The 24968-nt window shown below is 24.8% G+C and overlaps 2 protein-coding genes across 3 annotated transcripts in view; one reads left to right on the top strand and one right to left on the bottom strand.

Moving 5' to 3' along the window:
• The window catches only part of LOC122501818 (CD63 antigen), a 24558-nt gene extending 20348 nt beyond the window's left edge, over nucleotides 1-4210 (bottom strand). The window contains exon 1 of the mRNA XM_043611580.1: nucleotides 3987-4210. Within this exon, the coding sequence (XP_043467515.1) occupies nucleotides 3987-4052 (66 nt within the window). The 5' untranslated portion in view covers nucleotides 4053-4210. The remainder of the gene's footprint in view (nucleotides 1-3986) is intronic.
• Nucleotides 2963-24968, top strand: LOC122501819. 2 transcript variants are annotated; one of them, XM_043611581.1, is made up of 5 exons: nucleotides 2963-3935; nucleotides 23348-23433; nucleotides 23894-24149; nucleotides 24295-24562; nucleotides 24893-24968. In XM_043611581.1, exons 3-5 carry the CDS (start codon nucleotides 23945-23947, stop codon nucleotides 24951-24953), a joined length of 534 nt encoding a protein of 177 aa, XP_043467516.1. In that variant the 5' UTR covers nucleotides 2963-3935; nucleotides 23348-23433; nucleotides 23894-23944; the 3' UTR covers nucleotides 24954-24968. The 2 variants fall into 2 exon arrangements, with proteins under 2 accessions (XP_043467516.1, XP_043467517.1); XM_043611582.1 differs by lacking the exon at nucleotides 2963-3935 and adding an exon at nucleotides 23092-23181.

Raw genomic sequence — 24968 nt, 5'->3', positions numbered from 1 at the left:
TTCAAATTAAAAGAGTTGGGTGATATTATAGCTCGTATTATAGGATAACATCTTTTCAAAATTATTAATATTTTCGAGTGTCTATTCGATTTTTTTAACACTTGTACTCTTTATTTTTAACATATATGTGACAAACAGATAGTTGCAATCAATACTCAGTTGATCAGAATAAAAATATTAAAGGTCTGCATTTGGGCATCTATCCAACCGGAGGGGATTAAAATGCTCCAAGGCATTATTCAATAAAAATATTTGTAATTGTTTTGGAAGAAAGTATAATATTTTTCAACCTTGTAAAACCTTTTTTTACCTTGTAAAACCAATATAAACAGTTTATTTACTTTTTACAGTTAAAAATTTATAAAATTATTAAAACAGTAATTTACTTGAACTTTATTGTTCGTATAAACGTATCTTTGAATCCTGATTGAGAGACAATTATATATCAAAAATTTAAAATTTGTCCCATGTATAGTTAAGTTTAAGTCCGCAGGTCGTAAGTATAGAAGAGGCTCAAATTTAATTAATTTTTCAAAATTTAAATAAAAATGTATTTTTTATCATGATTATAATTGTTTTTTTATTGGTTTGTTGAGCTACAAGTATATTGATTTTTGAACTCTGTTTCAATAATACTGTTACGAAAAATAAAAAGTCAAAAAATCTTATTTTTTATATAAATTTTTAATCTTTATAATCTATATATTATAATTAGAAAAGGTATAAATATATCACAATATCAGTGTCAAAATAAGGAAAATAAATATACACAAAAAAATAAGAGGTTTAAATTTTGACTGGAGAAAATTCAGCATAATTTGAATTTTTTATTATACAAATTTTTAAATTAATTTTATTAAAAACAGAATACTCTACATAAAAAAGCATCATTTATGAGGAATTATTGGATATTTAATGTAAAAGTACAATTGTTATTGTATAGAACAAAAATGGGGTCATTTATATGTGGACCGAGTCTATGACCTTTCTTTGCAAGCATATATATGATCTCATATCGTAATTATTCATAACGTTATGAACATGAACCCTTTGTAAAAAAAATTGTTAATTCTCTAGAGAATTTTAATTTAGAAACAGGTATGGTAAATACAAACAGTAATTATCTCAGCTTTACTTTAAATTTAAAAAATAAGTACAGCATGAAAATTTTAGTTTTATAGGATAAAAGGTTCTAAGTATTAAATATAAAATTAAATATAGAATAATTTTTAAGTATTTTATTTTATATAACCTATTTTAATGCTTTTAATTATCGTTCTAATGTTTTTTTGAAAAAAGTAATTTTTTGTCATTAAATCTTCATTTAAGTTTTAATACTTTGTGTCTATTCAATAGACGCTTCAATAATAACTAATCGATCGACCTGTTTTTGAACTCTGCGTTTTAAAATTAAAATGTTTTTGACAATTTAAAAATTAGAAATTTTGAAAAATTACGTTTCATGGTATCTTGTTATACAATTGTAATAATGCACAGCAATAATTTCTTAGAGATTTTTTACATTTTTCAATGTAATTAATTTTTGAATACATATATTTTTTTTTTATTAATTTCTTATTTGGAGCAGACTTTAAATTTTGCAGAGTTTTTTCAGGCGCATCCTTTGAGCCCTCATTGAACATTTTTCGTCCATATTATAGCCGGAGATACTAAAATTATAAAAATCTAAAATTTTGAAAAATAAGACTTTTTTGAAAATTTTGTTAAAAAAATGTATCCTAAGTAATTTTAAAAGTCTCACAACCAACTTGTAGAGCATTAAAAAACGCTTTGATTGACCTATTTTTGAACCTGATCGAATCGATCAGCGGAAATTACGAAATTAATTGGTATTTTAAAATAATCAAAAATTGTCGAAAACATAATTTTCTAAATTTTTTTAATTACAAACTTTTACTTAATTATTTGTAACTATTATAATCATCTTATAGAATAATTAAAAATATATTGATTGGACCAAGATTTAATCATTTTTTAATATATTTATGAAATATTATTCTTAGATCAAGATTTAATCATTTTTTAATACATTTATGAAAATAAGTTAATCTTTTAAAAAAAATCAGTGTAATTAATATCAAAATACAATGTCATTGAAAAATTGTTTGTTTTTAATCAGTATTATTTAACAAAAATATATACAATTATAAAATAAAAAAATATTATAATAATACTCAACTTTTAATGAAATATTGCCTGAATACCAATCAACCGTTTTAAATATACTATTTAAATATTTGATTGAAGAAATACGTCCACTTGAGTTAAATAATTTTTTATTAACAATTAATTATATTATAATATATTTTATTAATTATAATATAATAATAATATACCTAATAATAATAGTAATAATAATAATAATAATTATTATTATTATTATTATTATTATTATTATTATTATTATTATTATTATTATTATATAATTATTAATAATATTTTATTAATTTAATAATTCATGTTAAATACGAATGCTCAAATACATGGTTTAAAAAAAGTTTTTCAATTTAAAAAAAATACTTTTTTCATGCTAACAAGTGTTTATTTAAAATAAATATACATTATTAAATTATTATTTTTCATTCTAATTATAAAATTTTTTATTTTAAATAATTTGAATTTGACGCAAATCACTATTTATTTGATACGATAAAATAAAATATTTGGGTCAAGTAAATATTTTTTTCTTCAAATGTAGATTTAATGGATAATATACAACTAATTGTTTAATTGGATCAATTATACATTTTCTTTCATCTAAATAAATTTTTTGCAGTGTAAAATTGTTTTATTTTTATTAAGCTACAACACATTATTTTAATTAATATGACACATATACTGAATTATACAGTATAATTTTATAGATTTCTAGTAAATGATATTTTACTTATTGGAAAAAAATTTCAATTGATATTAATTTTTTTAAATTTCAAGTGGACGCACTCTATATTCCAGTAAAGATATGATCTTAAAAAATACGAGTATAAATATTTTTAGGTATACTTGTTATTAAAAGAATAAAATTACTAAACTTGTGTGAACATAAGCTTATGGGAGAAAAATCAATAAAATAAGTAGGTTTCTCTTTATAAATGTGCGAATGAATAAAATTTTGCCTGACCAACTCAGCGAAGAAGAAAAATATCATATACACAAACTTTATACTCTATTATAAATATTATGACTCTATTATTTGACTTATGTAAAGTACAATTAACAAAGAAGGAAAAGATATTAATATTATAAACAAAGTGTTTTATATCACGCGATCATTTTTAATTATATGTCAAGAGGAAAAATACTGTCAATTTTCTGAGTAAAGTACCTTACCAGATTTTAAAATAATCTTTTAAACAGAAGTAGGTGAAACTCATTTGAAAAAGGTTTTTAAAAATCAAATTGCTTGTTTTTTATTTGTTGCTTTGGTAAAAATAAATAGATATATTCAGAGTCAGAATGCAATAACTTTATTTGCGCGCTGACGCACGAACTAATATCAGTCAAGTTACAGCAGCGGCCTAGTGACTTTCACTGCTAAATGACTGGTATTTAAGCGTGCGATCATGAGCAAATCAAGTTAAAGAATTCGGGACTGAGAAGCTCGTATTAATTTATAATTACAAATCACTTTGTGAAAATATTTAATTTTAAATAATGCTAAATTGACATACTTTTTTTTATATACACAAACAATATAATTAATGAAATGAAACGAATACATTTCTATGAATACATTTCTATAAGAAGTTTAAAAAAATTCATTTCAAATAAAAATTATATTTAAAAATAATAAATAAATATAAAAATAATGTGTGAATGTGATGACGCCCCTCTTTATAAAAGAAGCCATAAATGTCCTTCGTTGTGAAAAAACCGACGCCTATTTGCTTTGATGCTTTATTACAAAACAACAGGTAAGAAATAAGTGGCGTAGGTTTAAAATAATGAAGAAGATAACTACTTACTGCAAAAATGAAGTTAAATACAAAAAGAAGATATTTTATACACTCCATTCCACAATTCATTGCCATTTTCACAATTTTTTTTTTATTATCAAGTCGCAAAAAAAATAAACACACTGCTCGCGAAAACAAGTTGATACTAGCACAAGGCAACAAGGCACACTGAATACGTTGAATACTCTGGTCGTCGCACTGGCTTATACTGACAGTCACTGGTTTCGTTATTCGTTGGTTGGTTCAAAACCCCAAGAGATTATTTAGAAGCCGGGAGTGGAAGAGCGTCATCATCACATATAGACGCTCAACAGGTTATGTTTAGATATATGTATTCATCTATATGTATAATATACATGTAAGACTTACGAATTTGTCCAAGTATACATATTCTTTGTCATGAAAATTCAATATTTTGTAATCGGCTGATAAATATTATCTCAAAAAAAATAGGTACAACAAATAATTTTATCAATATTTTATCTCGTTTTTTAAAACATTTATTAAAAGAATAATGAATCATCAAAATTATCGAAATTTTTATTATAATTAGCAAAAAAATAATTCACACAAACTTCATATTATAAAGTTTTTCTTTATAAATTCCAGTAAAAAGATAACTGGAATAGAATATATAATTAAAAAAGTTAATTCCACTTAATCTGGAGAATTCCCTCTTTTTTTATCTCATAGAAATATAATTTTTTTTCTGTTTCTTTTAGGGAAATCAGGGAATTTAGGAAAAAGTCAGGAAAATCGGCGCGACTTCTTATCCCATATAGATGATTTACTAGAATATTTGCGAGATATTATTTTATTTCTCAAAACATCACTTTAGTATAATTTTAGCTCTAAAAAATAATTGTAAGACAGAATGCTTATAGGTAAATAATGTCTTATTAAGTAATGAATCATTAATAAAATTTTAAGTAAAAATACTTTTTAAACAACATAAGTCTTAATTGAAAGAATTTTTTAGAATAAGAATAATAATTAAACAAAAATATCTTTAAAACTAAAATAGATTTGAACGATATTTTATAGAAAAAGATTACAATTTGTAAAAAAATTTGTTAAGCAAATATTTAAAGTCTCAAATTCTTTGTTTAATAGAATATTTATGTGCCAATCTTTCAATTTTCAAAAAATCTTATTTATTGGAATATATGTTTAAATAAACTATTATTAATACAATGTATTTAGAAAAAATGATATATGAAAAAATGTATAATTTAATTAACTCTTGTATGACAAAAATTTTTCTTAGGCAAATGGTAATTTTATAGAATGTTAATTAAAAAGAATATTAATTTACAAGAAATGAAAGTGAAACGAATTCTACTTTAATAGAATACTTAAATGTCTGAATTATAATTTGGCAGCATGTCAATTCGATCGATTTTATATTTGTAAGAAATTCAATTTGACATAACATCAATTTATAAGAAACACTTTTTCGTAGAATTTTAATTTATCAGAATTGTAATTTTGTAGAATATTAATATTGCCAAATCTAATTTTAGTAGAAATCTGCTTTATCAGAATGATCAAATGTTCGAATCCCCAAAATTTCTAATTTCATTTCTACCCAAAATCAATGTGACATAAATATTTGGCGCAAATTTTAAAAATTTAATTTCTGATTGGTCAATTTTTAAATTTGCGCCAAATATTTATGTCACATTGATTGTAGGTAAAAATGAAATTAGAAATTTTAAAGATTCGAACATTTGATCATTCTGATAAAGCAGATTTCTACTAAAATTAGATTTGGCAATATTAATATTCTACAAAATTACAATTCTGATAAATTAAAATTCTACGAAAAAGTGTTTCTTATAAATTGATATTATGTCAAATTGAATTTCTTACAAATATAAAATCGATCGAATTGACATGCTGCCAAATTATAATTCAGACATTTAAGTATTCTATTAAATTAGAATTCGTTTCACTTTCATTTCTTGTAAATTAATATTCTTTTTAATTAACATTCTATAAAATTACCATTTGCCTAAGAAAAATTTTTGTCATACAAGAGTTAATTAAATTATACATTTTTTCATATTCATTTTTTCTAAATAATACATTGTATTAATAAAAGTTTATTTAAACATATATTCCAATAAATAAGATTTTTTGAAAATTAAAAGATTGGCACATAAATATTCTATTAAACAAAGAATTTGAGACTTTAAATATTTGCTTAACAAATTTTTTTACAAATTGTAATCTTTTTCTATAAAATATCGTTCAAATCTATTTTAGTTTTAAAGATATTTTTGTTTAATTATTATTCTTATTCTAAAAAATTCTTTCAATTAAGACTTATGTTGTTTAAAAAGTATTTTTACTTAAAATTTTATTAATGATTCATTACTTAATAAGACATTATTTACCTATAAGCATTCTGTCTTACAATTATTTTTTAGAGCTAAAATTATACTAAAGTGATGTTTTGAGAAATAAAATAATATCTCGCAAATATTCTAGTAAATCATCTATATGGGATAAGAAGTCGCGCCGGAAAATCAGCTAAAAGTGACTGCTTTTTTGTGTCTTTTTTTCTTTTATGTTTACCTCATAAACTATAAAACTACAGGGCTCGGATTGTGCGACTTTTTCGACTTTTTTCGACTTTTCTAAGGAAATGTGACCATTTTTCGACTTTTTTGTGAAAAATGCGACTAATCGACTTTTTCAAGATTTTTTTAGTAAAATGCGAATGAAATTAAAAAAATTTTTTTAAATTTAAAGGAAAAAGTTTGAGTTAAAAAAATGTTCTGTTACATTTATTTACAAATTTCTTTGAAATCTTTCAAAAACATCTATAACTTCTTTTTTAAATAAATATTTAATTATTATTTTTCCATAGGAATTAAAATTCTTCAAAAGATTCAAATTCAAACCTTTTTTAAATTAAACAACAAATAAAAAATTGTTATAAAACATGAAGAAAACGATCACTCCGAGTCTTTGACTCGGAGCAATCGATGTCTTCATGTTATTCATATAGATAATTGAAATTTTGACATGAATTTTATTAAAATTCTTTGCAAATAATTGAAATTCAAGAAGAATTTAATTAAAATTCTTTGCAAATAATTGAATTTCAGAGCAGAATTTCATTATTTATAAAGCTAATTGAAATTAAGAACAGATTTTTTTTTAAATGTGTAAAAGTAATTGAATTTTGCAGAAGAAGTTTGATATTTATAAAGATAATAAAGATAATAATAAAGAATAAAGATAATAAAGAATAAAGATAATTGAAATTGTGAGGAGAATTTAAAAAAAATTTTGAAAATAATTGAATTTCTGCGAAGAATATTCTTACTTTTGAAGATAATTGAATTTTGCACGACTTTTATCCAAACTTTTGTAAATAATTAAATTTCCAGGATGAATTTTATTATTTGTGAAGGCAATTAAAATTTTGACGAGAAATTTAAAAAAAAATTGAAAATAATTGAATTTCTAGGATGAAATTTATTATTTATAAAGATAATTGAAATTTTGAACAGATTTTTTTAAAAATGTTTAAAAGTAATTGAATTTTGCAGAAGAATTTTGATATTTATAAAAATAATTGAAATTTTAAGGAGAATTAAAAAAAAATTTTTAATTAATTGAAATTCTACGAAGAATTTTCTTACTTTTGAAGATAATTGAATTTTGCAAAGAATTTTCTTAGAACTTTTGAAAATAATTAAATTTCCAGGATAAATTTTATTATTTATGAAAATAATAAAAATTTTAACGAGAAATTTAAAAAAAATTTTTTGAAAATAATTGAATTTCTGCGAAGAATTTAGTTTACTTTTGAAAATAATTGAATTTCTAGTATTAATTTTATTATTTATAAAGATAATTGAAATTTTGACAAGAATTTTATTAAAATTCTTTGCAAATAATTGAATTTCAGAAAAGAATTTTATTATTCACAAAGATAATTGAAATTTTGAACAGATTTTTTTTTAAAAATGTTTAAAAGTAATTGAATTTTGCAGAAGAATTTTAATATTTATAAACATAATTGAAATTTTGAGAAGAATTTAAAAAACATTTTTGAAAATAATTTAATTTCTGACAAGTATTTTCTTACTTTTGAAAATAATTGAATTTTGCAAAGAATTTTATTAGAACTTTTGAAAATAATTAAATTTTTATGATGAATTCTATTATTTATAAAATTTTGATTAAAAATTTTTAAAAAATTTTTGAATTTAATTGAATTTTTGCGAAGAACTTTTTTACTTTTGAAAATGATTGAATTTCAGAGAAGAATTTTATTACTTATAAAGATAATTGAAATTTTGACAAGAATTTTATTAAAATTTTTTTTTAAATAATTGAATTTCGGATAAGAATTTTATTATTTACAAAAATAATTGACATTTTAAAGAGAATTTAAAAAAAAATGTTAAAAATACGTAATTAAAATTTTGCTTTGAATTTTATTAAATTTTATTCCGGATTGTTTGATATTAAAGTATATTATGTTGTCGAGAAATGTAATTTTTTTACAATTTTGACAATTCGTGTTTCCTTTTTGTCGTTTTTTTTCTAAAATTTCATGCGACTTTTTTCCGACTTTTTCGGAAATTTTATGCGACTTTTCGTGACCTTCTGTTGTAAATTTATGCGACTAAAGCGACTTTTTTAAGTCTTAAAGACGATCCGAGCTCTGAAACTACCACGAATTCTAATATCAGGATGTCTAGTAACCGGGAATAAGCCAGGAATTTTATGCTAAATTAAGAATTTTTTTATTTTAATTTGTGTTTAAAAAATCGCTTTTTATTAAAATTTTTAGAAATAGATATTTATACTGTTCTCTTAATTTAAATTTGTTAAAAATAATTAATTTGATAGTAAAAAATCAGTTACTGATTCAAAATTGTAAATAAATTTAAAAAAAATTATCGAATTAGTAGAAATTTTGTGAAATTCAACTGAAAATAATTAAATTTGTTAAAGAATTTCATTAAAAACTTTTTAACAAATCGAATTTTCAAAGTATTTTAATTTAATAATAATTAATAAATAATTGAATTTTATAAAGAGTCACATTCTAATGTATTCATGTTTCTTAGTGCAAAGATTAATAATTAAAATATTTACACTGCAAAAAGAGGTGTCTTGGGTGGAGACGTTTTTGGTGTCTTAGACACCAAAAATGTCTTAAACCAAGACGCTTTTGGTGTCTAAGACACCAAAAATGTCTCCAATAAGACACCTCTTTTTGCAGTGTATTAGTTAATTTAAAAAAAGATACAAACTTTAAATTTTTTAATAAACTTGACTTTTCGAGAAGTTTTTTTTTGAAAATTCTGAAAAATAAGATTTTTGAAATTTTTCAACTCTATTGTTTCAAGAAGATAATTGGATTATTATAAACAAATAATTGAAAATTTTTGAAATAATTGAAAGTTCTTTACATTCTATTAAAAATAATTAAATTCTTTTAAAGAATCGTTTTCCTATAATTTTGTGGTATTTAGAACGTTATAGAATAGCTTTTAGTAGTCTTAATACAATAAATAGTGAAAAGTTGCATTTTGAACATTTTAAAAATAGCGGTCCTAAGTTGACTTTTCAATTACGTAGAAACACATATTTAAGAAACGCATACACGGAAAGAAAAAGTCCGTCAACCATTAATGGATTAGTATATTACTTTGAGACGGGACACTTTTTCCGTTGATGGTTACTTAACTTTACTTAACGATTGAAAACGAGTCATGGATTGATTAGAATGCCAGTATGTGACCAATTGTTTTAGATTTAATGCTGAATTGTTATCAATGGCTGTTTGAATGTTTACGAATCATTAGTGAAAGTTTGTGAAACGTTAGTTGACTCGTATTCTAAATCGGCGCTCTTCACTAGCGCATTGTTGCGCAGTGTACCGATGCGCATTTCTTCCGGTTTCTCTATAGTCCATGTGTTTTTGCTGTCTGCTATACATATCCCTATATACTATTATGTGTAATGTGAATATTTAACTTAACTAACAATTTGCAGTTGAATTGCGTCTAGAAATTGACCTCGATGAAAATATATTTTCTTTTATATTTCTCGCTAATTAAAAAGTAGTTATTAGTGCAAAATCATTTCTCACAAGTTGTGAAAAATTTTGTTATTTGGTTATATATAAGAACAGTTTGCTTCTAAACTTAAAGTGTTATAAGTGTGCGTTTCTACGTGTAGTTATTATAAGTGCGAAAATGTGTTGGAAAATGTGTTGGTCTAAAGCGTCTAAGAGTGTAAATAAAATATCGGAACTGTGCAACGAAAAAAATTTGTTCATTCTGTACCAAATAGTGTCTAAAATTAGGGATAATTCTGAAAGAAGTTGAATTTTTTGAATGCTTTTGATAGTCATCGAAAATTTAATAGACAGTTTTCTAAATTTTAGTGAACGAGTTTTATATATTGATGACAGTTTTCTAAATTTTAGCAAGCAACTCGTCACTGATTGTGACTCAAAGTATGTTATCCATTCAATGATTTTGTGTCCCGTCTCAAAGTAATATACTAGTCTATTAATGATTGACGGACTTTTTCTTTCCGTGTAGGTGGCCAACTTAGGACCACTCTCCCCTACATTTTAATAAAATTGAATTAATTAAAATTTCAATTATAATTATGAACAGACAAGATTATTTTCAAAACCGCTACCAAGTTGTACATTTTTATAATTTTGGTGTTCATTTCATAAACATTTTGCTTCCTCATAGAAATAATAATAATTGAAATATAAGTTACTTTTTATAAAAAGGTTAAAAATGATTAAATCTTGGTCCAATCAATATATTTTTAATTGTTCTATAAGATGATTATAATAGTTAAATAATTAAGTAAAAGTTTTAAATTAAAAAAATTTAGAAAATTATGTTTTCGACAATTTTTGATTATTTTAAAATATCAATAATTTCGTAATTTCTGATCGAATCAGGTTCAAAAATAGGTCAATCAAAGCGTTTTTAATGCTCTACAAGTTGGTAATGATACTTTTCAAGTTTCTTTTACATTTTTCAACAAAATTTTCAAAAAAGTATTATTTTTGAAAAATTTAGATTTTTAAAACTTTAATATCTCTAGCTAATATGTACAAAAAATGTTCAATGAAGACTCAAAAGATGCGTCTGAAAAAACTCTATACAAAACTAAAGAAAACGTTTATAGGTGTCCTAACATTTTTTTAAGTTATGGCCAAAAAACGTTTTTTTCAAAATGAAAAATGCAAAAAAATATAGTTAAACTTTATGAATCGGGCTGAAAATACTGTCATTTTATGTCCGCCGGGGAGACCTACAATTTAAAAAAAATTGAGGCCTTTAGCTCTTTCTCGTTCTGAGATATTCGGGAGCGTTCACAATAAGTTAGTTCATAAGTGTTGATAAACGTCGAAAACTGATACAATTTAATTGTTCTTTTTTTGGGTGATTAAAGGCGCTTGCACACTTTCAAATTTTTGGGCGAGCAGCGAATTTTCACTGTCGTGAAACTTCACTTCACTAAATATGATTGGCCCTGCAAAAAGCTGCGTGAAAATTAACTTTTGTCAGAGCCAATCATATTTAGTGACGTGGGTTTTCACAACCGTGAAAATTCGCAGCTCGCCCAAAAATTGGGAAGTGTACAAGCACCTTTATTATCCAAATATGTAAATGAATGAGTGAGGGGGAATTCGGTTTTGACCGTTCCCAAGTACAGTTCTCAAGCACTAATTTAAGTGAGGATTCACCTCACAATGTCTATAGTTCTCTAATTTTGACTTATTTGTAATTTTAAAGTGTCTAACTTCAAGTATTCGGAGGAAATGATTCTAAACAGACTTTTTTTTAACTTAAACTCATATTTGCAATAGTATAAACATTTAATTCACATTTTTACCTCCCAACACGTGTTCATCAACCGCCATAGATTTATATAGTTTACCGAATCGCGTTTGACGCCATTTTTTTTCACATTAACCAATTTCATGGAAACTTTTAATTCTTAACTCTTATTCTTCTAAGTGTTTGTTCTGACAGTTGGCAAAGCCTAAAGTCATTTAAGAAGAAGAAGAAGAAGAATGAGTGAGGGTACATTTTTACGACGGTCGGTAGAAAAAAAATTTACCGAAAAAGTCAAAATCGCGTTCACACTTCGCTTTTCCGATATAATGGAAAAACTGTTTCTAGCGGGAATTTAAAAATTTATATTTTATTAAAATGAATTAACACTGTTTTAAGTAAGAAAAATCAAGTTTTTATTAGATGAATATTGTTTTTTAATGATTTACAATAGGAAGATGAATTTTCTTGATAAATAACAATGTAAATAAATATTAATTAACTTTTGTTTTGAAAAGTTGTCAGCAACGTCACAGCTGTTGATGCGGAATTTTGTGTGAAATTGTATAAGTATAATGATAAATTATTGATTAATATTTATATAATTTGAATAAAAATGTTTAATGGGGATATTTAATATGCATTTTATTATTTGTATATTCATAAGTATAAGTTATTTTTCGAAAAGTAGTAGATGTAATTGTGTACATAACCTATAAATGTATGACAACCCTTCAACATAAAGCAAGTAAATTTTTTGTAAACAAAATATGCAGTTGTAATTTATTGTTTGATAATTTAAATCCCTAATAAATCTTTATTTGGTTTTGTTTAATTTAGACGAATAACGTTCATAATGGATTTTTTTCACACAAAATTCCGCATCAACAACAGCTGTGACGTTGCTTACAACTTTTCAAAACAAAAGTTAATTAATATTTATTTACATGGTTATTTATCAAGAAAATTCAACTTCCTATTGTAAATCATTAAAAAACAATATTCATCTAATAAAAACTTGATTTTTCTTACTTAAAACAGCAGTGTTAATTCATTTTAATAAAAATCTGCCCGCCCTTCGGGCGGACACATCCTCGTCCGCGCTTCGCTCGATAGTTTCAGCGCGCCTCGGGGCGCGCAAATGTCGGTCGTCGCGCTCCGACGATTATTACGCACGTCGCGCTTCGCGCTCCGGGCGTTGTTGCGCGCAAATGGCTCGCTGTCGTCTACAATTATTGTACATTATTTGCATTCTGGTTCCTGTTTCTTATTATATATAAAAAAATTCCATTAATAATATCTTTTAAAGCAATTAAGCTAAAATATACTGATTCCTTGCCAAAAAATATTTCGCTGTGGTACAAACTCAGTCAATTGAGAATTAATTTTTATTAACATGGCCCCAATAGGACAAATTTTCTACTGCAGAGAAGGCTGACAAAAAGTCCAAAAAGCAATAAGGTAAAGGTCCCAATTATGGGACAATTTACAATTTTGTCCCTATTATGAGACAGTATTACAAAAAATAAAATAAATGCAATTAAAATTGGTCATAGGAAATTTCTACTTATTTCAAAAAATTTTACACGTTAAAAGAATAATTATTTGTGTATAGCATTTAATTTAATAAGAAATGTTTATTTGCATTTTAGCTTTTAAATTAAGGTAAGCCAAGTTTTTCGTCAGACTACCGTCCCACATTAGGTGCACTTATTATTTGCTATCCCTATTATGAGACACACAGGAAATATACAGCAAACATAACCTCAAATATTTTCAGTTTTTTCGCATTAATTTTCTACCAGAAAAATTAGTTTTATAATTATTTTTTAAACCAGAATTTGTTTATTGTATTTTATTCTTTATAATTAATATTCAAATTATTAGGATAAGTCAATAGAATTCTAATTACTTATTGAATTAAATAAATGTCTCATAATAGGAACATTCATTATAGGACACCCGTACATACAGAAATCATAGTCCCATAATTAGTGCAGTGCAGAGTTTTATAATTTAATTAATATTATTTTTATTTCATGAAAAATAACCATTTTAGGGTCTAAATATTATTCATAACATATCAATCTTTCAATCTATACCCTAATTATTCATATTAACACTCCCGATTCCAAGAAATTTATCATAGAAATTTAGTTTAGCTTAAACAGCGTCCCATAATTGGTACTTTTACCTTAAATAGCAAATTTTTAATTTAAAAAAAATATAAATTAAATAAAAAAAAATTAATTAATAAAAATTAATTAATTTTAATTTATAAATTTATTTATTTATATTTTAATAATTTTATAATTTTTTTTTATATTTATTTTTAAATAAAGTTAATGTTAATATTCTCTATAAATATAGAGTAAAGGTCATCATAAGAAATATGTTTTGCGATGACCACGGTAACAAGGAGCTGGTTTCTCAGAAATACAAAATTCAAACAAATTTAGTTAAAGTAAAAGATAAAAAAATGCTGTGGGTTCTCAGCTGTAAAAAGATATTGTTTGGGGTCATCCTTAAAGCATACTTAATTTCCGAAACTTTGTTTATCCCCCCCATCTTGATACTTTTTCCATTAATGATTAATATGAAGCATGATATTTTATGGACCCCCCCTTCAAATATCACATGCTTTATGGACGACCCCTTTCTTAAAAAAAGAAATCATTCTATTGAGGTGAGGAGTAGATTTTTATGTATTAAAAAAGCACACTAAACTCAAGAAAAATCGGAGATTCAGTGCAGTAGTTTTTAAGAAATAGTGCGATCACCGATTTGCAAAATGCTGTTTTAAGAAAAACGAGTTTAAAATTTTATCATACTCTTTCATTAGACGAAATTTTGTTCCGGGCTACAGGAAGCCAGACTTAACTGAACCTTACTTCAGATCTTTAAAGCTTTCTATCTCACTCAATTTTTAAAATATCAACTTATTATTTCACAAACATATGTCTGAGACCCTACCCACACAGTACCGAAACTTTTCTAAAAATTTATTAAAGATTTACTTGCAAACTTCGAAGAATTTACTTGCAAAGTTAGCTCAACATTTATTGAAGTGGGACATTTAAATCTTTGCAGAATTTTCACTAAACTTTGCAAGTAAATACTTCCAAGCTTGCAAGTAAATTTTTAGTAAATATTTAGGAAATTTTCGGTGTTGTGTGGGTAAACTTAGAAAAAATACAAGAAAAGAAAAACCGATTTTTTGAAAATTACAACTAGGATTGCCCTTTTAATTATGGATGATTAATTTTATTCATAAATTTATGATAAAACGTATTTATAAACAGATATTTCATTAATGCAGATTTAGACTGTGAAATATTTTTATATTTCTTGCACAAAAAATATAATTATGCACAATTATGCGAGAATTCAAAAATTGTGCGATGAAAAAAAATTATGCGTTTTGAAGAGACGTTAAATTTATTTTATTTTATTCATAAACATTATAATACGTAAAACTTTAAACTTTCTTTCAATTTTTGAAAATTATGCGATTATGCGCTTCGCACAAAGTGTAGGTCTCTAATTATAATTTACATAAAGAATATAACATGAAGATAATATAATATATACATAATTTCTAATATGTAAACATACTCATGTGCATATATACATCTGCACATCACACATGCATATATACACATTCAACATTTGTTAGTTAATAACAATAAGAAATAAAGTAGTTGTTTTGATATTAATTGCTAATGTATAATTTGGAATAGAAGTTAATACATTAATATCAAAATATGTAACATTAATTTAATTACAATAATTATTTTAATTATTGTAGAAATTATAAATGAAATCAATTCATATTTATTTATCAGAAAAAAGTGCCAAATGTGGGATTTCCAAAACGTGCCTTTTTCATGAGAAAAAGGATATAACGAATTTTGCAGGCAGATGTGATTTTATTGCTCTGCCTAAAAAAGGGTCATCTTAAGAAATTTGTTCGCATATTTTTATGACGCCTGCTTTACCTACGGTTTACAACTCTATTGAGTTTCTAGAAAACGTTGTTTTTTTAGTTGACATATCCCGAGTCGAACTTTTAGACCTGTTTACCTCCTTAAAACTGAGGGTTTGTAAGGATGTAATAGAATGAAAGCAGAGTTTATTTGCATTGTAAGTTAGGGGCCGTACACATAATACGTCACACGATTTTTGACCACTTTTAACCCCTCCCTCCCCCTATGTCACACTTCGTCACAAATCTTGAACCCCCCCTCCCCCCTACGTCACGTCACACACGTAAATTTCACTGTAAATTTTATACATTGGACATTATATATTATATCCTACACTCTAAATTATTGAATCAGTTAAGAATATCGGATTTAGAAGCAAAAAATCAGTCACTAATTCAAATAGTAATATTTTTTTCTGACAATTAGTTGAAAATAACTGATGTTTCAATACAATTGTTTTTGATTGATTCAATTAGTCACGTTTAACTACCTACATAGCACCGAAACTTTCCTAAAAATTTACTAAAGATTTACTCGCAAGCTTCGAAATATTTAAATGCAAAGTTTAGTTAAAATTGTGTAAAGATTTAAATATCCCACTTCAATAAATGTTTAGCGGGAAACTTTTCCGAAAATTTAAGTTATATTTTCAGGAAGATTTTCACGAAAGTATAGTCGAAAATGCAATTCAAATGTTCAGGAAAGTTTCAAGCTATATTTTTAAGAAAATTTGACGATAGACATTTATTGGAGTGAGAAATTTAAATCATTACACAATTTTAAAATAAACTTTGCAAGTAAATTTTTTAACTTATGCAAGCAAATCTTTAATATACAATATTTAGAAAAATTTCGGTGTTTTGTGGATAATTTTTCAGTTATTTTTAACTGATTCAGAAGCAAAAAGTCAGTCACTGCTGATTGACAGTTAAAACCATGATTTTTAACTGATTCAAATTAAGAGAATATCCCGTGTAGAAATTTCGCTATGGTCCGGATCAGGGACTCATCGGGCCTTCCATATTAGGGAATGAAACACACGGCCTGATATGGCCCTGATCAGGAAATCCACATTTGATCGTCGCCCCGATCTGGCCCAGGTCGGGCCGTGTGTTTCATTCCCTAATATGGCCATAATAGGGATATTTCTACACGGGATATTATTTATCATATTATAAATAATATGCCAATAGATGTTAAGGGGTAACATCACCCAGAGCCTATACAAAATACGGTCTATTTCAATTAATTATTTTAAGAAAACGGTTCAGTACAATATTGCTAGGTTTTCTGCAACGTTAAACACATGAATTAAACTTAATTTAAAAATAAAAAAAAATTTTTTGTTTTCAAAATGGCGCCTTCACAACAGTTCAACGTAGATCACGTTTTTTAAAACAACCTCTGCAGCCGGAAGCTTTTCTACGTTCCATAAGCACCTAGGCAAAAAATTCAAACGAATTATGAAAGAGGATGACATTTACTAGAAAAGTACATAGGATATTTTAAAAATATCAATTTTTCGCAAAATGGTATGACTTCGATGACAAAAATGTTATTTTTTGTTAAAAAATCAAGGTAAAAATGGTTATAAAACGGAAACGCATTAACCGATCTAAAAAATCCTATGTACTTCGATAAAGAATGTTGTTTTAAAGCTACAGTCTAAATTTTAATTGAATCCGTCAAAAAATGTTGGAGAAATCCTTCCGGCCAGTTTTTTTTACAATTTTTTCACTGTTGGATGTGTAAAGGCGCCATTTTGAAAAAATTTTTTTTTGTTTTATTTTTAAATTAAGTTTAACCCATGTGTTTAACGTTGGAGAAAACCTAGCAACATTGTACTTGACCGTTTTCTTTAAATAATTAATTGAAATAGACCATATTTTGTATAGGCTCTGGGTGATGTTACCCCTTAAACAGATACATAATAGATATTAAATAGTTCAAACCAATTTTAACTTGTTTTATTTAGAAAAAGTGACATTGTCACATATAATTTCTTATTATCTTTGAATTTAAAAGATCGTGACGTAACACATGAGTTCACCCCCCCCCTCCCCCATGTCACACTTAGTCACAATTCTCAGACCCCCTCCCTCCCCCTAGCCGCGTGACGTATTATGTGTACGGCCCCTTAACTCTGATTACCTCCTGCAAACCCCTGGTTAGCGACAAATTTAGATGGTAAAAGGGGGAAAGCAGGTGTTCCTAGATCCTTATTAAATACTGCTTGACCCTTACTTACAGAATTCTTTCCTCTCCAAAAACCCTGGAAAAACTGCTCATAGCATATTTGAGATCATTTTTAACTAATTTTTATAATAACTTTAATTATTAATAAATGACATTATTATTTAATGATTTTTACTTTTTTTTTAATTTAATCGTGACCAATAGCGAATTCATAAATAATGTTAGTATATATGTGGGGATTAATACATATCCATTTATATATATAAAAAAAAATTTTAATTTAATATTTGTTAATTAAATTATTTAACGGTGTATATAATCATTAAATTGCATACTTATACCTATACAATACAGAAAAATCGGAATAAACGCAAACCTACGAAATAAATAAAATCTAACGCACGCGAGACTTGAACCTACGACCTACGAACTACGGACTACGAAACTAACGCCCTAACCACTATGCTACGGAACCTAACTGAACACAGACGCTCTATTTTCAGTGACTTGTTGAGTGATTCAATAAAGCATTAATTGACACTAATACACTACAGCAAATAAATAAATTGTTTAATAATAATAACCTTTAAACATTCATAAATTAATATTTTTATTATTTAAAAAAAAATGGCAAAACATTTCAGTTAAAAATAATATTTATAAATTAATAATAAAAAAGTACATGTTTCGGTAACCTATTCGCAGTTTGAAGTTAATTGTTGTTTACATTTTGGTTTCTTAATCTTTTTTTAATTTTTCTTTTCAAATATTTTCAATTTTAAAATTAATGTATTGAAAATCTTCGAATTGTTGCAAAGAATTTTATCAAAAAATTTGATAATAATAGAATATTCCTTCAAAGAATTTCTTTATTTAGAAAAATAACTAAATTCTCGCAAAGAATTTTATTAATATTTTTAAAAATCCTAATTAAATTTTTTTTTAAACTAATGGAGTTTCTTTAATAATTTTAATTGAAAATTTCGAAAGCAATTGAATTTTATGAAGAAGAATTTTATTAAAATTGTATTGAAAATAAGTGATTTCTTGCGAAGAATTTATTAAAATTTTAAGAAATAATTAAATTGTTTATGAAGAATTTTATAGAAATATTTAAAAATCATGAAATTTTTTCGAAAAATTCAATTAAAGTTGTTTCGAAAATAATTGAATTTCTTTAAAGAATTTTATTAAAATTAAGTATATTCAAAATAATTGAATTCATCATAAGAATTTTAATTACTTTTCGAAAATAATAGAATTATTTCAATTCTTTTGACGAATATATTCAAAAATTTTATTGAGCTAGTAATTTAATTCTTATATAGAATTTTTTTTAAATATTTTGAGAATAATTAAATTGTTTTTCAAAAATTTTAAATTCTTGTTGAAACTAAATTTTATGGGAATTTTTGAAAATAATTAAATTCTTTCGTTTAATTTTATTTTAATTGGGTTAATAATTATTTAATTCTTGCAAAGAGTTTTAGTATTTATAAAAATAGTTGAATTATTTCGAAGAATTTATTAAAGTTTAAGAAAATAATTGCAATTTATGAAAATATTTTAAAATATTTGAATTCATCTAAGGAATTCAATTAAAATTGTTTTAAAAATAATGGAATTCCTGCAAAGAATTTTACTATTTATAAAATTAATTGAATTCTTCGGAAGAATTTTACTATTTATAAAAATAATTGAATTTTTTCGAAGGATTTATTAAAATTTTAGAAAATAATTGAATTCTTTCGTGAAATTTTCAAAATAAAAAATTTTGTAATTTGCAAAACAATAATAAGTTGAATATCTTGTACCGCGCGTAACATTTCCTATTGCGTAAGAATGTGGTAGAAGCAATACAGGGTTTTAGGTTCAATTAGGACTTGAAAAGGAGTTGTCAGAGTTAAATAGAACTTACGCAGGAGGAAAAAAACACCAAGGGTTTGTTAGGTGCAGGTTAGGGTTAAATTATACTTACCAGGAGGTAAGCAGGTCTAAAAGTTCGACTCGGGAGGGTAATATTACTAAATAATAGAAGCAGAATAAAAAAAATATTAGTATCACCAATTGGTAGAAATAATAACTATAAATTAATTTGAAAATATTCATTACGTAATGAAATCTTTTTAACAAAGAAAGAGATAAACAAATAAACGAGTAAATAAATGAATATGAATAAATAAATAATTAAAAGTATAAAATAAATATAAATAAAATTAACTTCTAATCAAAAAGAAAAACACATTAAACTGATACATCAAAAGTTTTTGTTGAAATACTTTGCTCTTTAATTTTAATTTCTATAAATTTAGTTGTAGGGTAATGTCACCTTGAGTGGACCGTCTAAGCTTTTTTTCGAAAAAATTCTTTATGAAAGCAAATTAATCGGAGGTTTCTATTCCATGCTTTAGTTTAGATCCCAAGGTAAGTGTTTACACCATAATAGCTTTGTTTTATTTTTATTTGGAAAAAACAATTGACTTTAAAAAAATAGCTAATTTTTAAGGAATGAAAAAAGTGTAACCTTGAGTGGACCACTCCTAAAAAATTGTAAAAGTTATTCTAATTTCTTTAATTTATTTAATATTTCTGATATATTAAAACAAAATTTATGCTTATGCAGCTTCAGACCATGATTGTGTCGCAATGTTTACAAGTGAAACCACTTTTAATAATTTTGGCACATATCACATCAATATCACAAAAAAATTAATAAAGAACATAAAACATAGTTTCAAACCAATTTATTGTTAATTTATTTCCTTAAAAATGGTAAACTGACATTAAAAATATAAAAAACAGGCTCCTCTCACGGTTATAAACAGTGGTCCACTCATAGTGAAATACAACTTTTTATGGCAGCCACCACAATTTTTTTTTACTCAAAATTATCACTTAATTAAACTAAGACAATCAATTTCAATGTCCAAAGTAGTAGGAAAAAAATAAGTTACCTTTTAAAACTTAAATTTTACATTACTTTTACACTTCTGAATCACTTTACTCATTGTAAGAGTGACTTCTTTTTTGGTTTGTATTCTTAAAAATGCGTTACATCAAACAATAACGTACATGTTTATCGCGGAACTTAATTTCTTACGGTTTCTAAGTGCGGTGCTGCTATTCGTTTTATTTATTTCATATTTCCGCTGTCAGATAACTTAAAAGCTCAGGTGGTCCACTCAAAGTGGCGGTCCACTCAATGTGACATTACCCTAAATTATAATCATAAATTTTTACCTTTTAATGTAATTAATTTAATTTTTTCTGCATAATCTAATATTTTTATTGAAAAAATGAGATTTTTTTAGAAAGAAAGAAATAAACTAATAAATGAGTAAATAAATTTATAAAAAAATAAAATAAGCTTAATAAATATAATAAATCAATAAGTAAATAAATAACAGTATAGTATACAAAATAAAATAAGGTAAATAAATATAAATAAAATTAACTTTTAATAAAAAAATATTAGACAAGGCAAAATCTTATTGAAATAATAAACAGAAATTAATTTGAAAGTATTCTTTAATTAAATTTTTGATAAGAAAGAAAGAAATAATCAAATAAATGAGTAAGTAAGTAAATAAATGAATAAATAAATTAATGTATGAAAAATAAAGTAAAGATAAATAAAATAAATGTGAATAAATATAAATAAAAGTAACTTTCAATCAAAAAGAAAAAACATTGTTAGACAAAGCAAAAGTTTCTCGAAATACTTTTCCCTTCAATTTTAATTTCTCCTAATTTTTTTGTAAATTAAAATTAGAAATGTTCTTTTAAATTTAATTGATTCAATTTTTTCTGGGTAATCTGATTTTCACAATTATTTCTTCTTTGACTCGTAAGTTAAAATAATTTTAAAAACATCTCAGCAGATAAAAGACTCCCGAAAATTAAGCCTTCCAGCTCAAATTCTTTGGCCTCACCGAGAAAACTTAATCCTTCCGAAAACAAGAATAATAAAAAAAAGAAGAGAAACACAGTTCAAACCGATATAAACAATCAACCTTTTGATGAAACCTCAATATCAGATTTGAAGAAATTGAACAAAGGAGACAAGGAAGGGGGTAATATTACTAAATAGTAGAATCAGAAAATAATTATTTATTAACATAATTAATTACTAGTAATAATGAATATAATATAATTTGAGAATAGTATTTAATAGAAATGTTTTCTAATGACAATTGAAGGTAAAAATTCAAAAAGAATTGCAAATGCTAAGAATCCATCAACCATCAAAAAGAATATTTCGCGAAACTATGAAAGCGACAGTTCAGAAGACGAAATTCATAATATTAATGGATCTGAAATTCAGAAGAATATAATATCAGGAGGTAAAATATTAAAATATAAATATTACAGTAAAGTCAGAAAAAAATGTAAATATAAACACAGTAAATTGGCAGGTGTTAAAAAGAGGAGTGGATTAAATTAACCCTAGAAAAGATTAAAATGATCTATTTTGGTGTTATTTTTTACTATAAATTTAATTGTATTTCAAATCAAAACCAAGTATGATTTGTTAAAATAATATTAACTAAATAACTTACTTACTGACTTACAAACTAACTTATTATAAACTAACTTACTTCTGTTTTAAATTTAAACTTAAATTTAGAAACAGTATCACACAGTCCCTGTAAGTGCTTTGAGAGTTAAAAATAACTTTTGTTTTAAAAGACCGGGATTTCTTTATAAAATGGAATTTTTTTACCAAAAATTAAAAAAAAAATTTATTAAAAAGTTGAGACTTCACTGAAAAACAAACTTTTTTATAATACTTTGAGAACTTTCAACAATACTTTCCTTATACTTCAAAAAACGATACATTTACTATTATAAGGACTTTGTGGTGCGGAATTGGTAAAAAACAAAGTTTTTTTAACTTTTATTGTAAAGAAAGTGTAATAGTTATGACAAATTCTTTTTGGACTTTGTTAAATATTACGAAAAGAAAATTAAACATTTTTTTAATATGTTTAGTTAATTAATTAATTTAGTTAATTAAAAACTGAAAAAATTCCTTTTAAGATGAAAATTCTGATTTAATTGACGCTGAATCAGTGAAAAATCAAGAAAGTTCTCAACTACATGAAAATTTAACTATGAAGAATTCAAATAGTCAAATTAATAATGTATCAGAAGCTGAAAATCTATGTTTTCCAACAGGTTAGAATTTGTTTTTTAAAGATGCCAAATTTAAAGTGAACTGTTGCAAACATTTTTACACTATTATAACACTCATCGATTAATATTAAGTAATTGGACCTTATTTATGACAAAATTATTCTTAAATATTTATTAAATTCAGCTAGAAACATTATTTATTTTCTAGTAACTCCTGAAATTGCTGCGTTCCTGCAGCAGCTTGCAGTATATGCTCAAGCAAAATAAAATGGAAATGAATCTGCAATTAATCCAGTTAGTTACATTTTACAATTTTATTTTGTCAGCTTAGGCATGTCTTTATGCAAGATATAACCTTGGTTTACAAGCTGGAGTTTTAATAGTAGAAAATTTAATTTTTAAAAGTAGTACATATAGTAAAAAATATAGGTTTTCACTACAAAAAGAGGTGTTTTATTTTGAGACGTTTTTAGTGTCTTAGACACCAAAAACGTCTTAATTTAGGACGTTTTTGGTTATGAAATCCTATAATGTGTTATTAGTGTTAAAAGCATCTGACTTTCCAGAAACAAAGATGATTTTGAAGCCAAGATTAGTCTTTGGTAAAGACATTCTTTTTTCTATTCAAAATTTATTTTAGCGTTTAAAAGTGTCTTACATTTTAAAAATTACTGAACCTTAGGGAAAAGGTTCAGTAATTTTTAAAAAGTATGACAATTAATCCAATTTTTATTAAATTTATATGAAAATATAGTTTTTGATTCCGTCATCCTCAAACAATATTGTTTCAACGTCAAGATCAGTGATGGTAAAAAATGGCGCACTTGAATTTAGTAAATCGAAAGAGGTGGAATTTTCACGATTCAAAAAAAGGCCGGAAGAAATGGTTCGTCGCTTATTAATTGAATTGGTAGGGCGAGAAGAGCTCAAATCAATGACTGCTCTTGGCTTTGGAAGAAAAGGAAAAACTGGAAAAGCTGTACCTGAGCAGATAAGGAATGCTGTTTACAGTGCGTATTTTTTAAATAACTTGCTATTTTTAATTAATTAAATTTAAATTTATTTTTATTTAACTTAATCTAAAATTAAATTCTTTGAAAAATTCAGTAATTCTGTTAAGTATAATATTGACTCACAATTTTAAATATTATTTAGACTATGTTAAAGATAAAGCAAAGGGCTTTTTGTACGAAAAATTTGTGGATACAATTAATAACCAGTGCTGCACATTACGCAACCCAAAAAAACAGAAAGATGATGAAAAAGAAAAGAAAATTCGTAAAGGCAATAAAAATGATCAGGGTAATGATAAACAGAAGAATAAAACAGATCTAAGTGATGACGAAGAATACGAATTGAGAAATCCAGAAATTAATGATCATAAAGACAATGATTCTCAAAGTCAAGATGAGGAAGATATTAGGTATTTTGCGTTTAGTAAAAAAATTTAGATTCAATATTTAGAAAAGAAATAATTGAAATCTCCAACACTTAATTCGAAAATTTAACAGAGTACTTAATATTTATCAATTTACATCTTAACCTTTATTATGGATATTTATTAAAATTAGATAAACTTTTAAATTTGTCATTACATTATTAGAAAACCATTTAAAAATTCAAAATTTTATTAATCTTTAAAGTAACTTCTTATCAAAAAAGTACAATATACCTAACTTATATTAATTATTGTCTAATCTTCTAAAAAACTATATCATAACATTACTGGGCTCATAAAATATTTTTTAAACAGTGAACCAGATTCAGATTCAAAGTCAACAGTTGCCAAAAAAAGAAAAGTTGAAGATATATAAAATTAAAAAAAAATG

The sequence above is a fragment of the Leptopilina heterotoma genome, unplaced genomic scaffold (assembly GCF_015476425.1).
Source record: "Leptopilina heterotoma isolate Lh14 unplaced genomic scaffold, ASM1547642v1 Lhet_217, whole genome shotgun sequence".
NCBI lineage: Eukaryota > Metazoa > Arthropoda > Insecta > Hymenoptera > Figitidae > Leptopilina > Leptopilina heterotoma.
This window is presented reverse-complemented; position numbering and strand designations above follow the sequence as displayed.

Excerpts from the sequence above, each read along its gene's own strand:
- LOC122501819 (XM_043611581.1), top strand. The coding sequence starts at position 23,945 with ATGGTAAAAAATGGCGCACTTGAATTTAGTAAATCGAAAGAGGTGGAA. Across the intron at positions 24,150-24,294 it reads GATAAGGAATGCTGTTTACA|ACTATGTTAAAGATAAAGCA; the intron begins GTGCGTATTTTT and ends AATATTATTTAG. Across the intron at positions 24,563-24,892 it reads CAAGATGAGGAAGATATTAG|TGAACCAGATTCAGATTCAA; the intron begins GTATTTTGCGTT and ends TTTTTTAAACAG.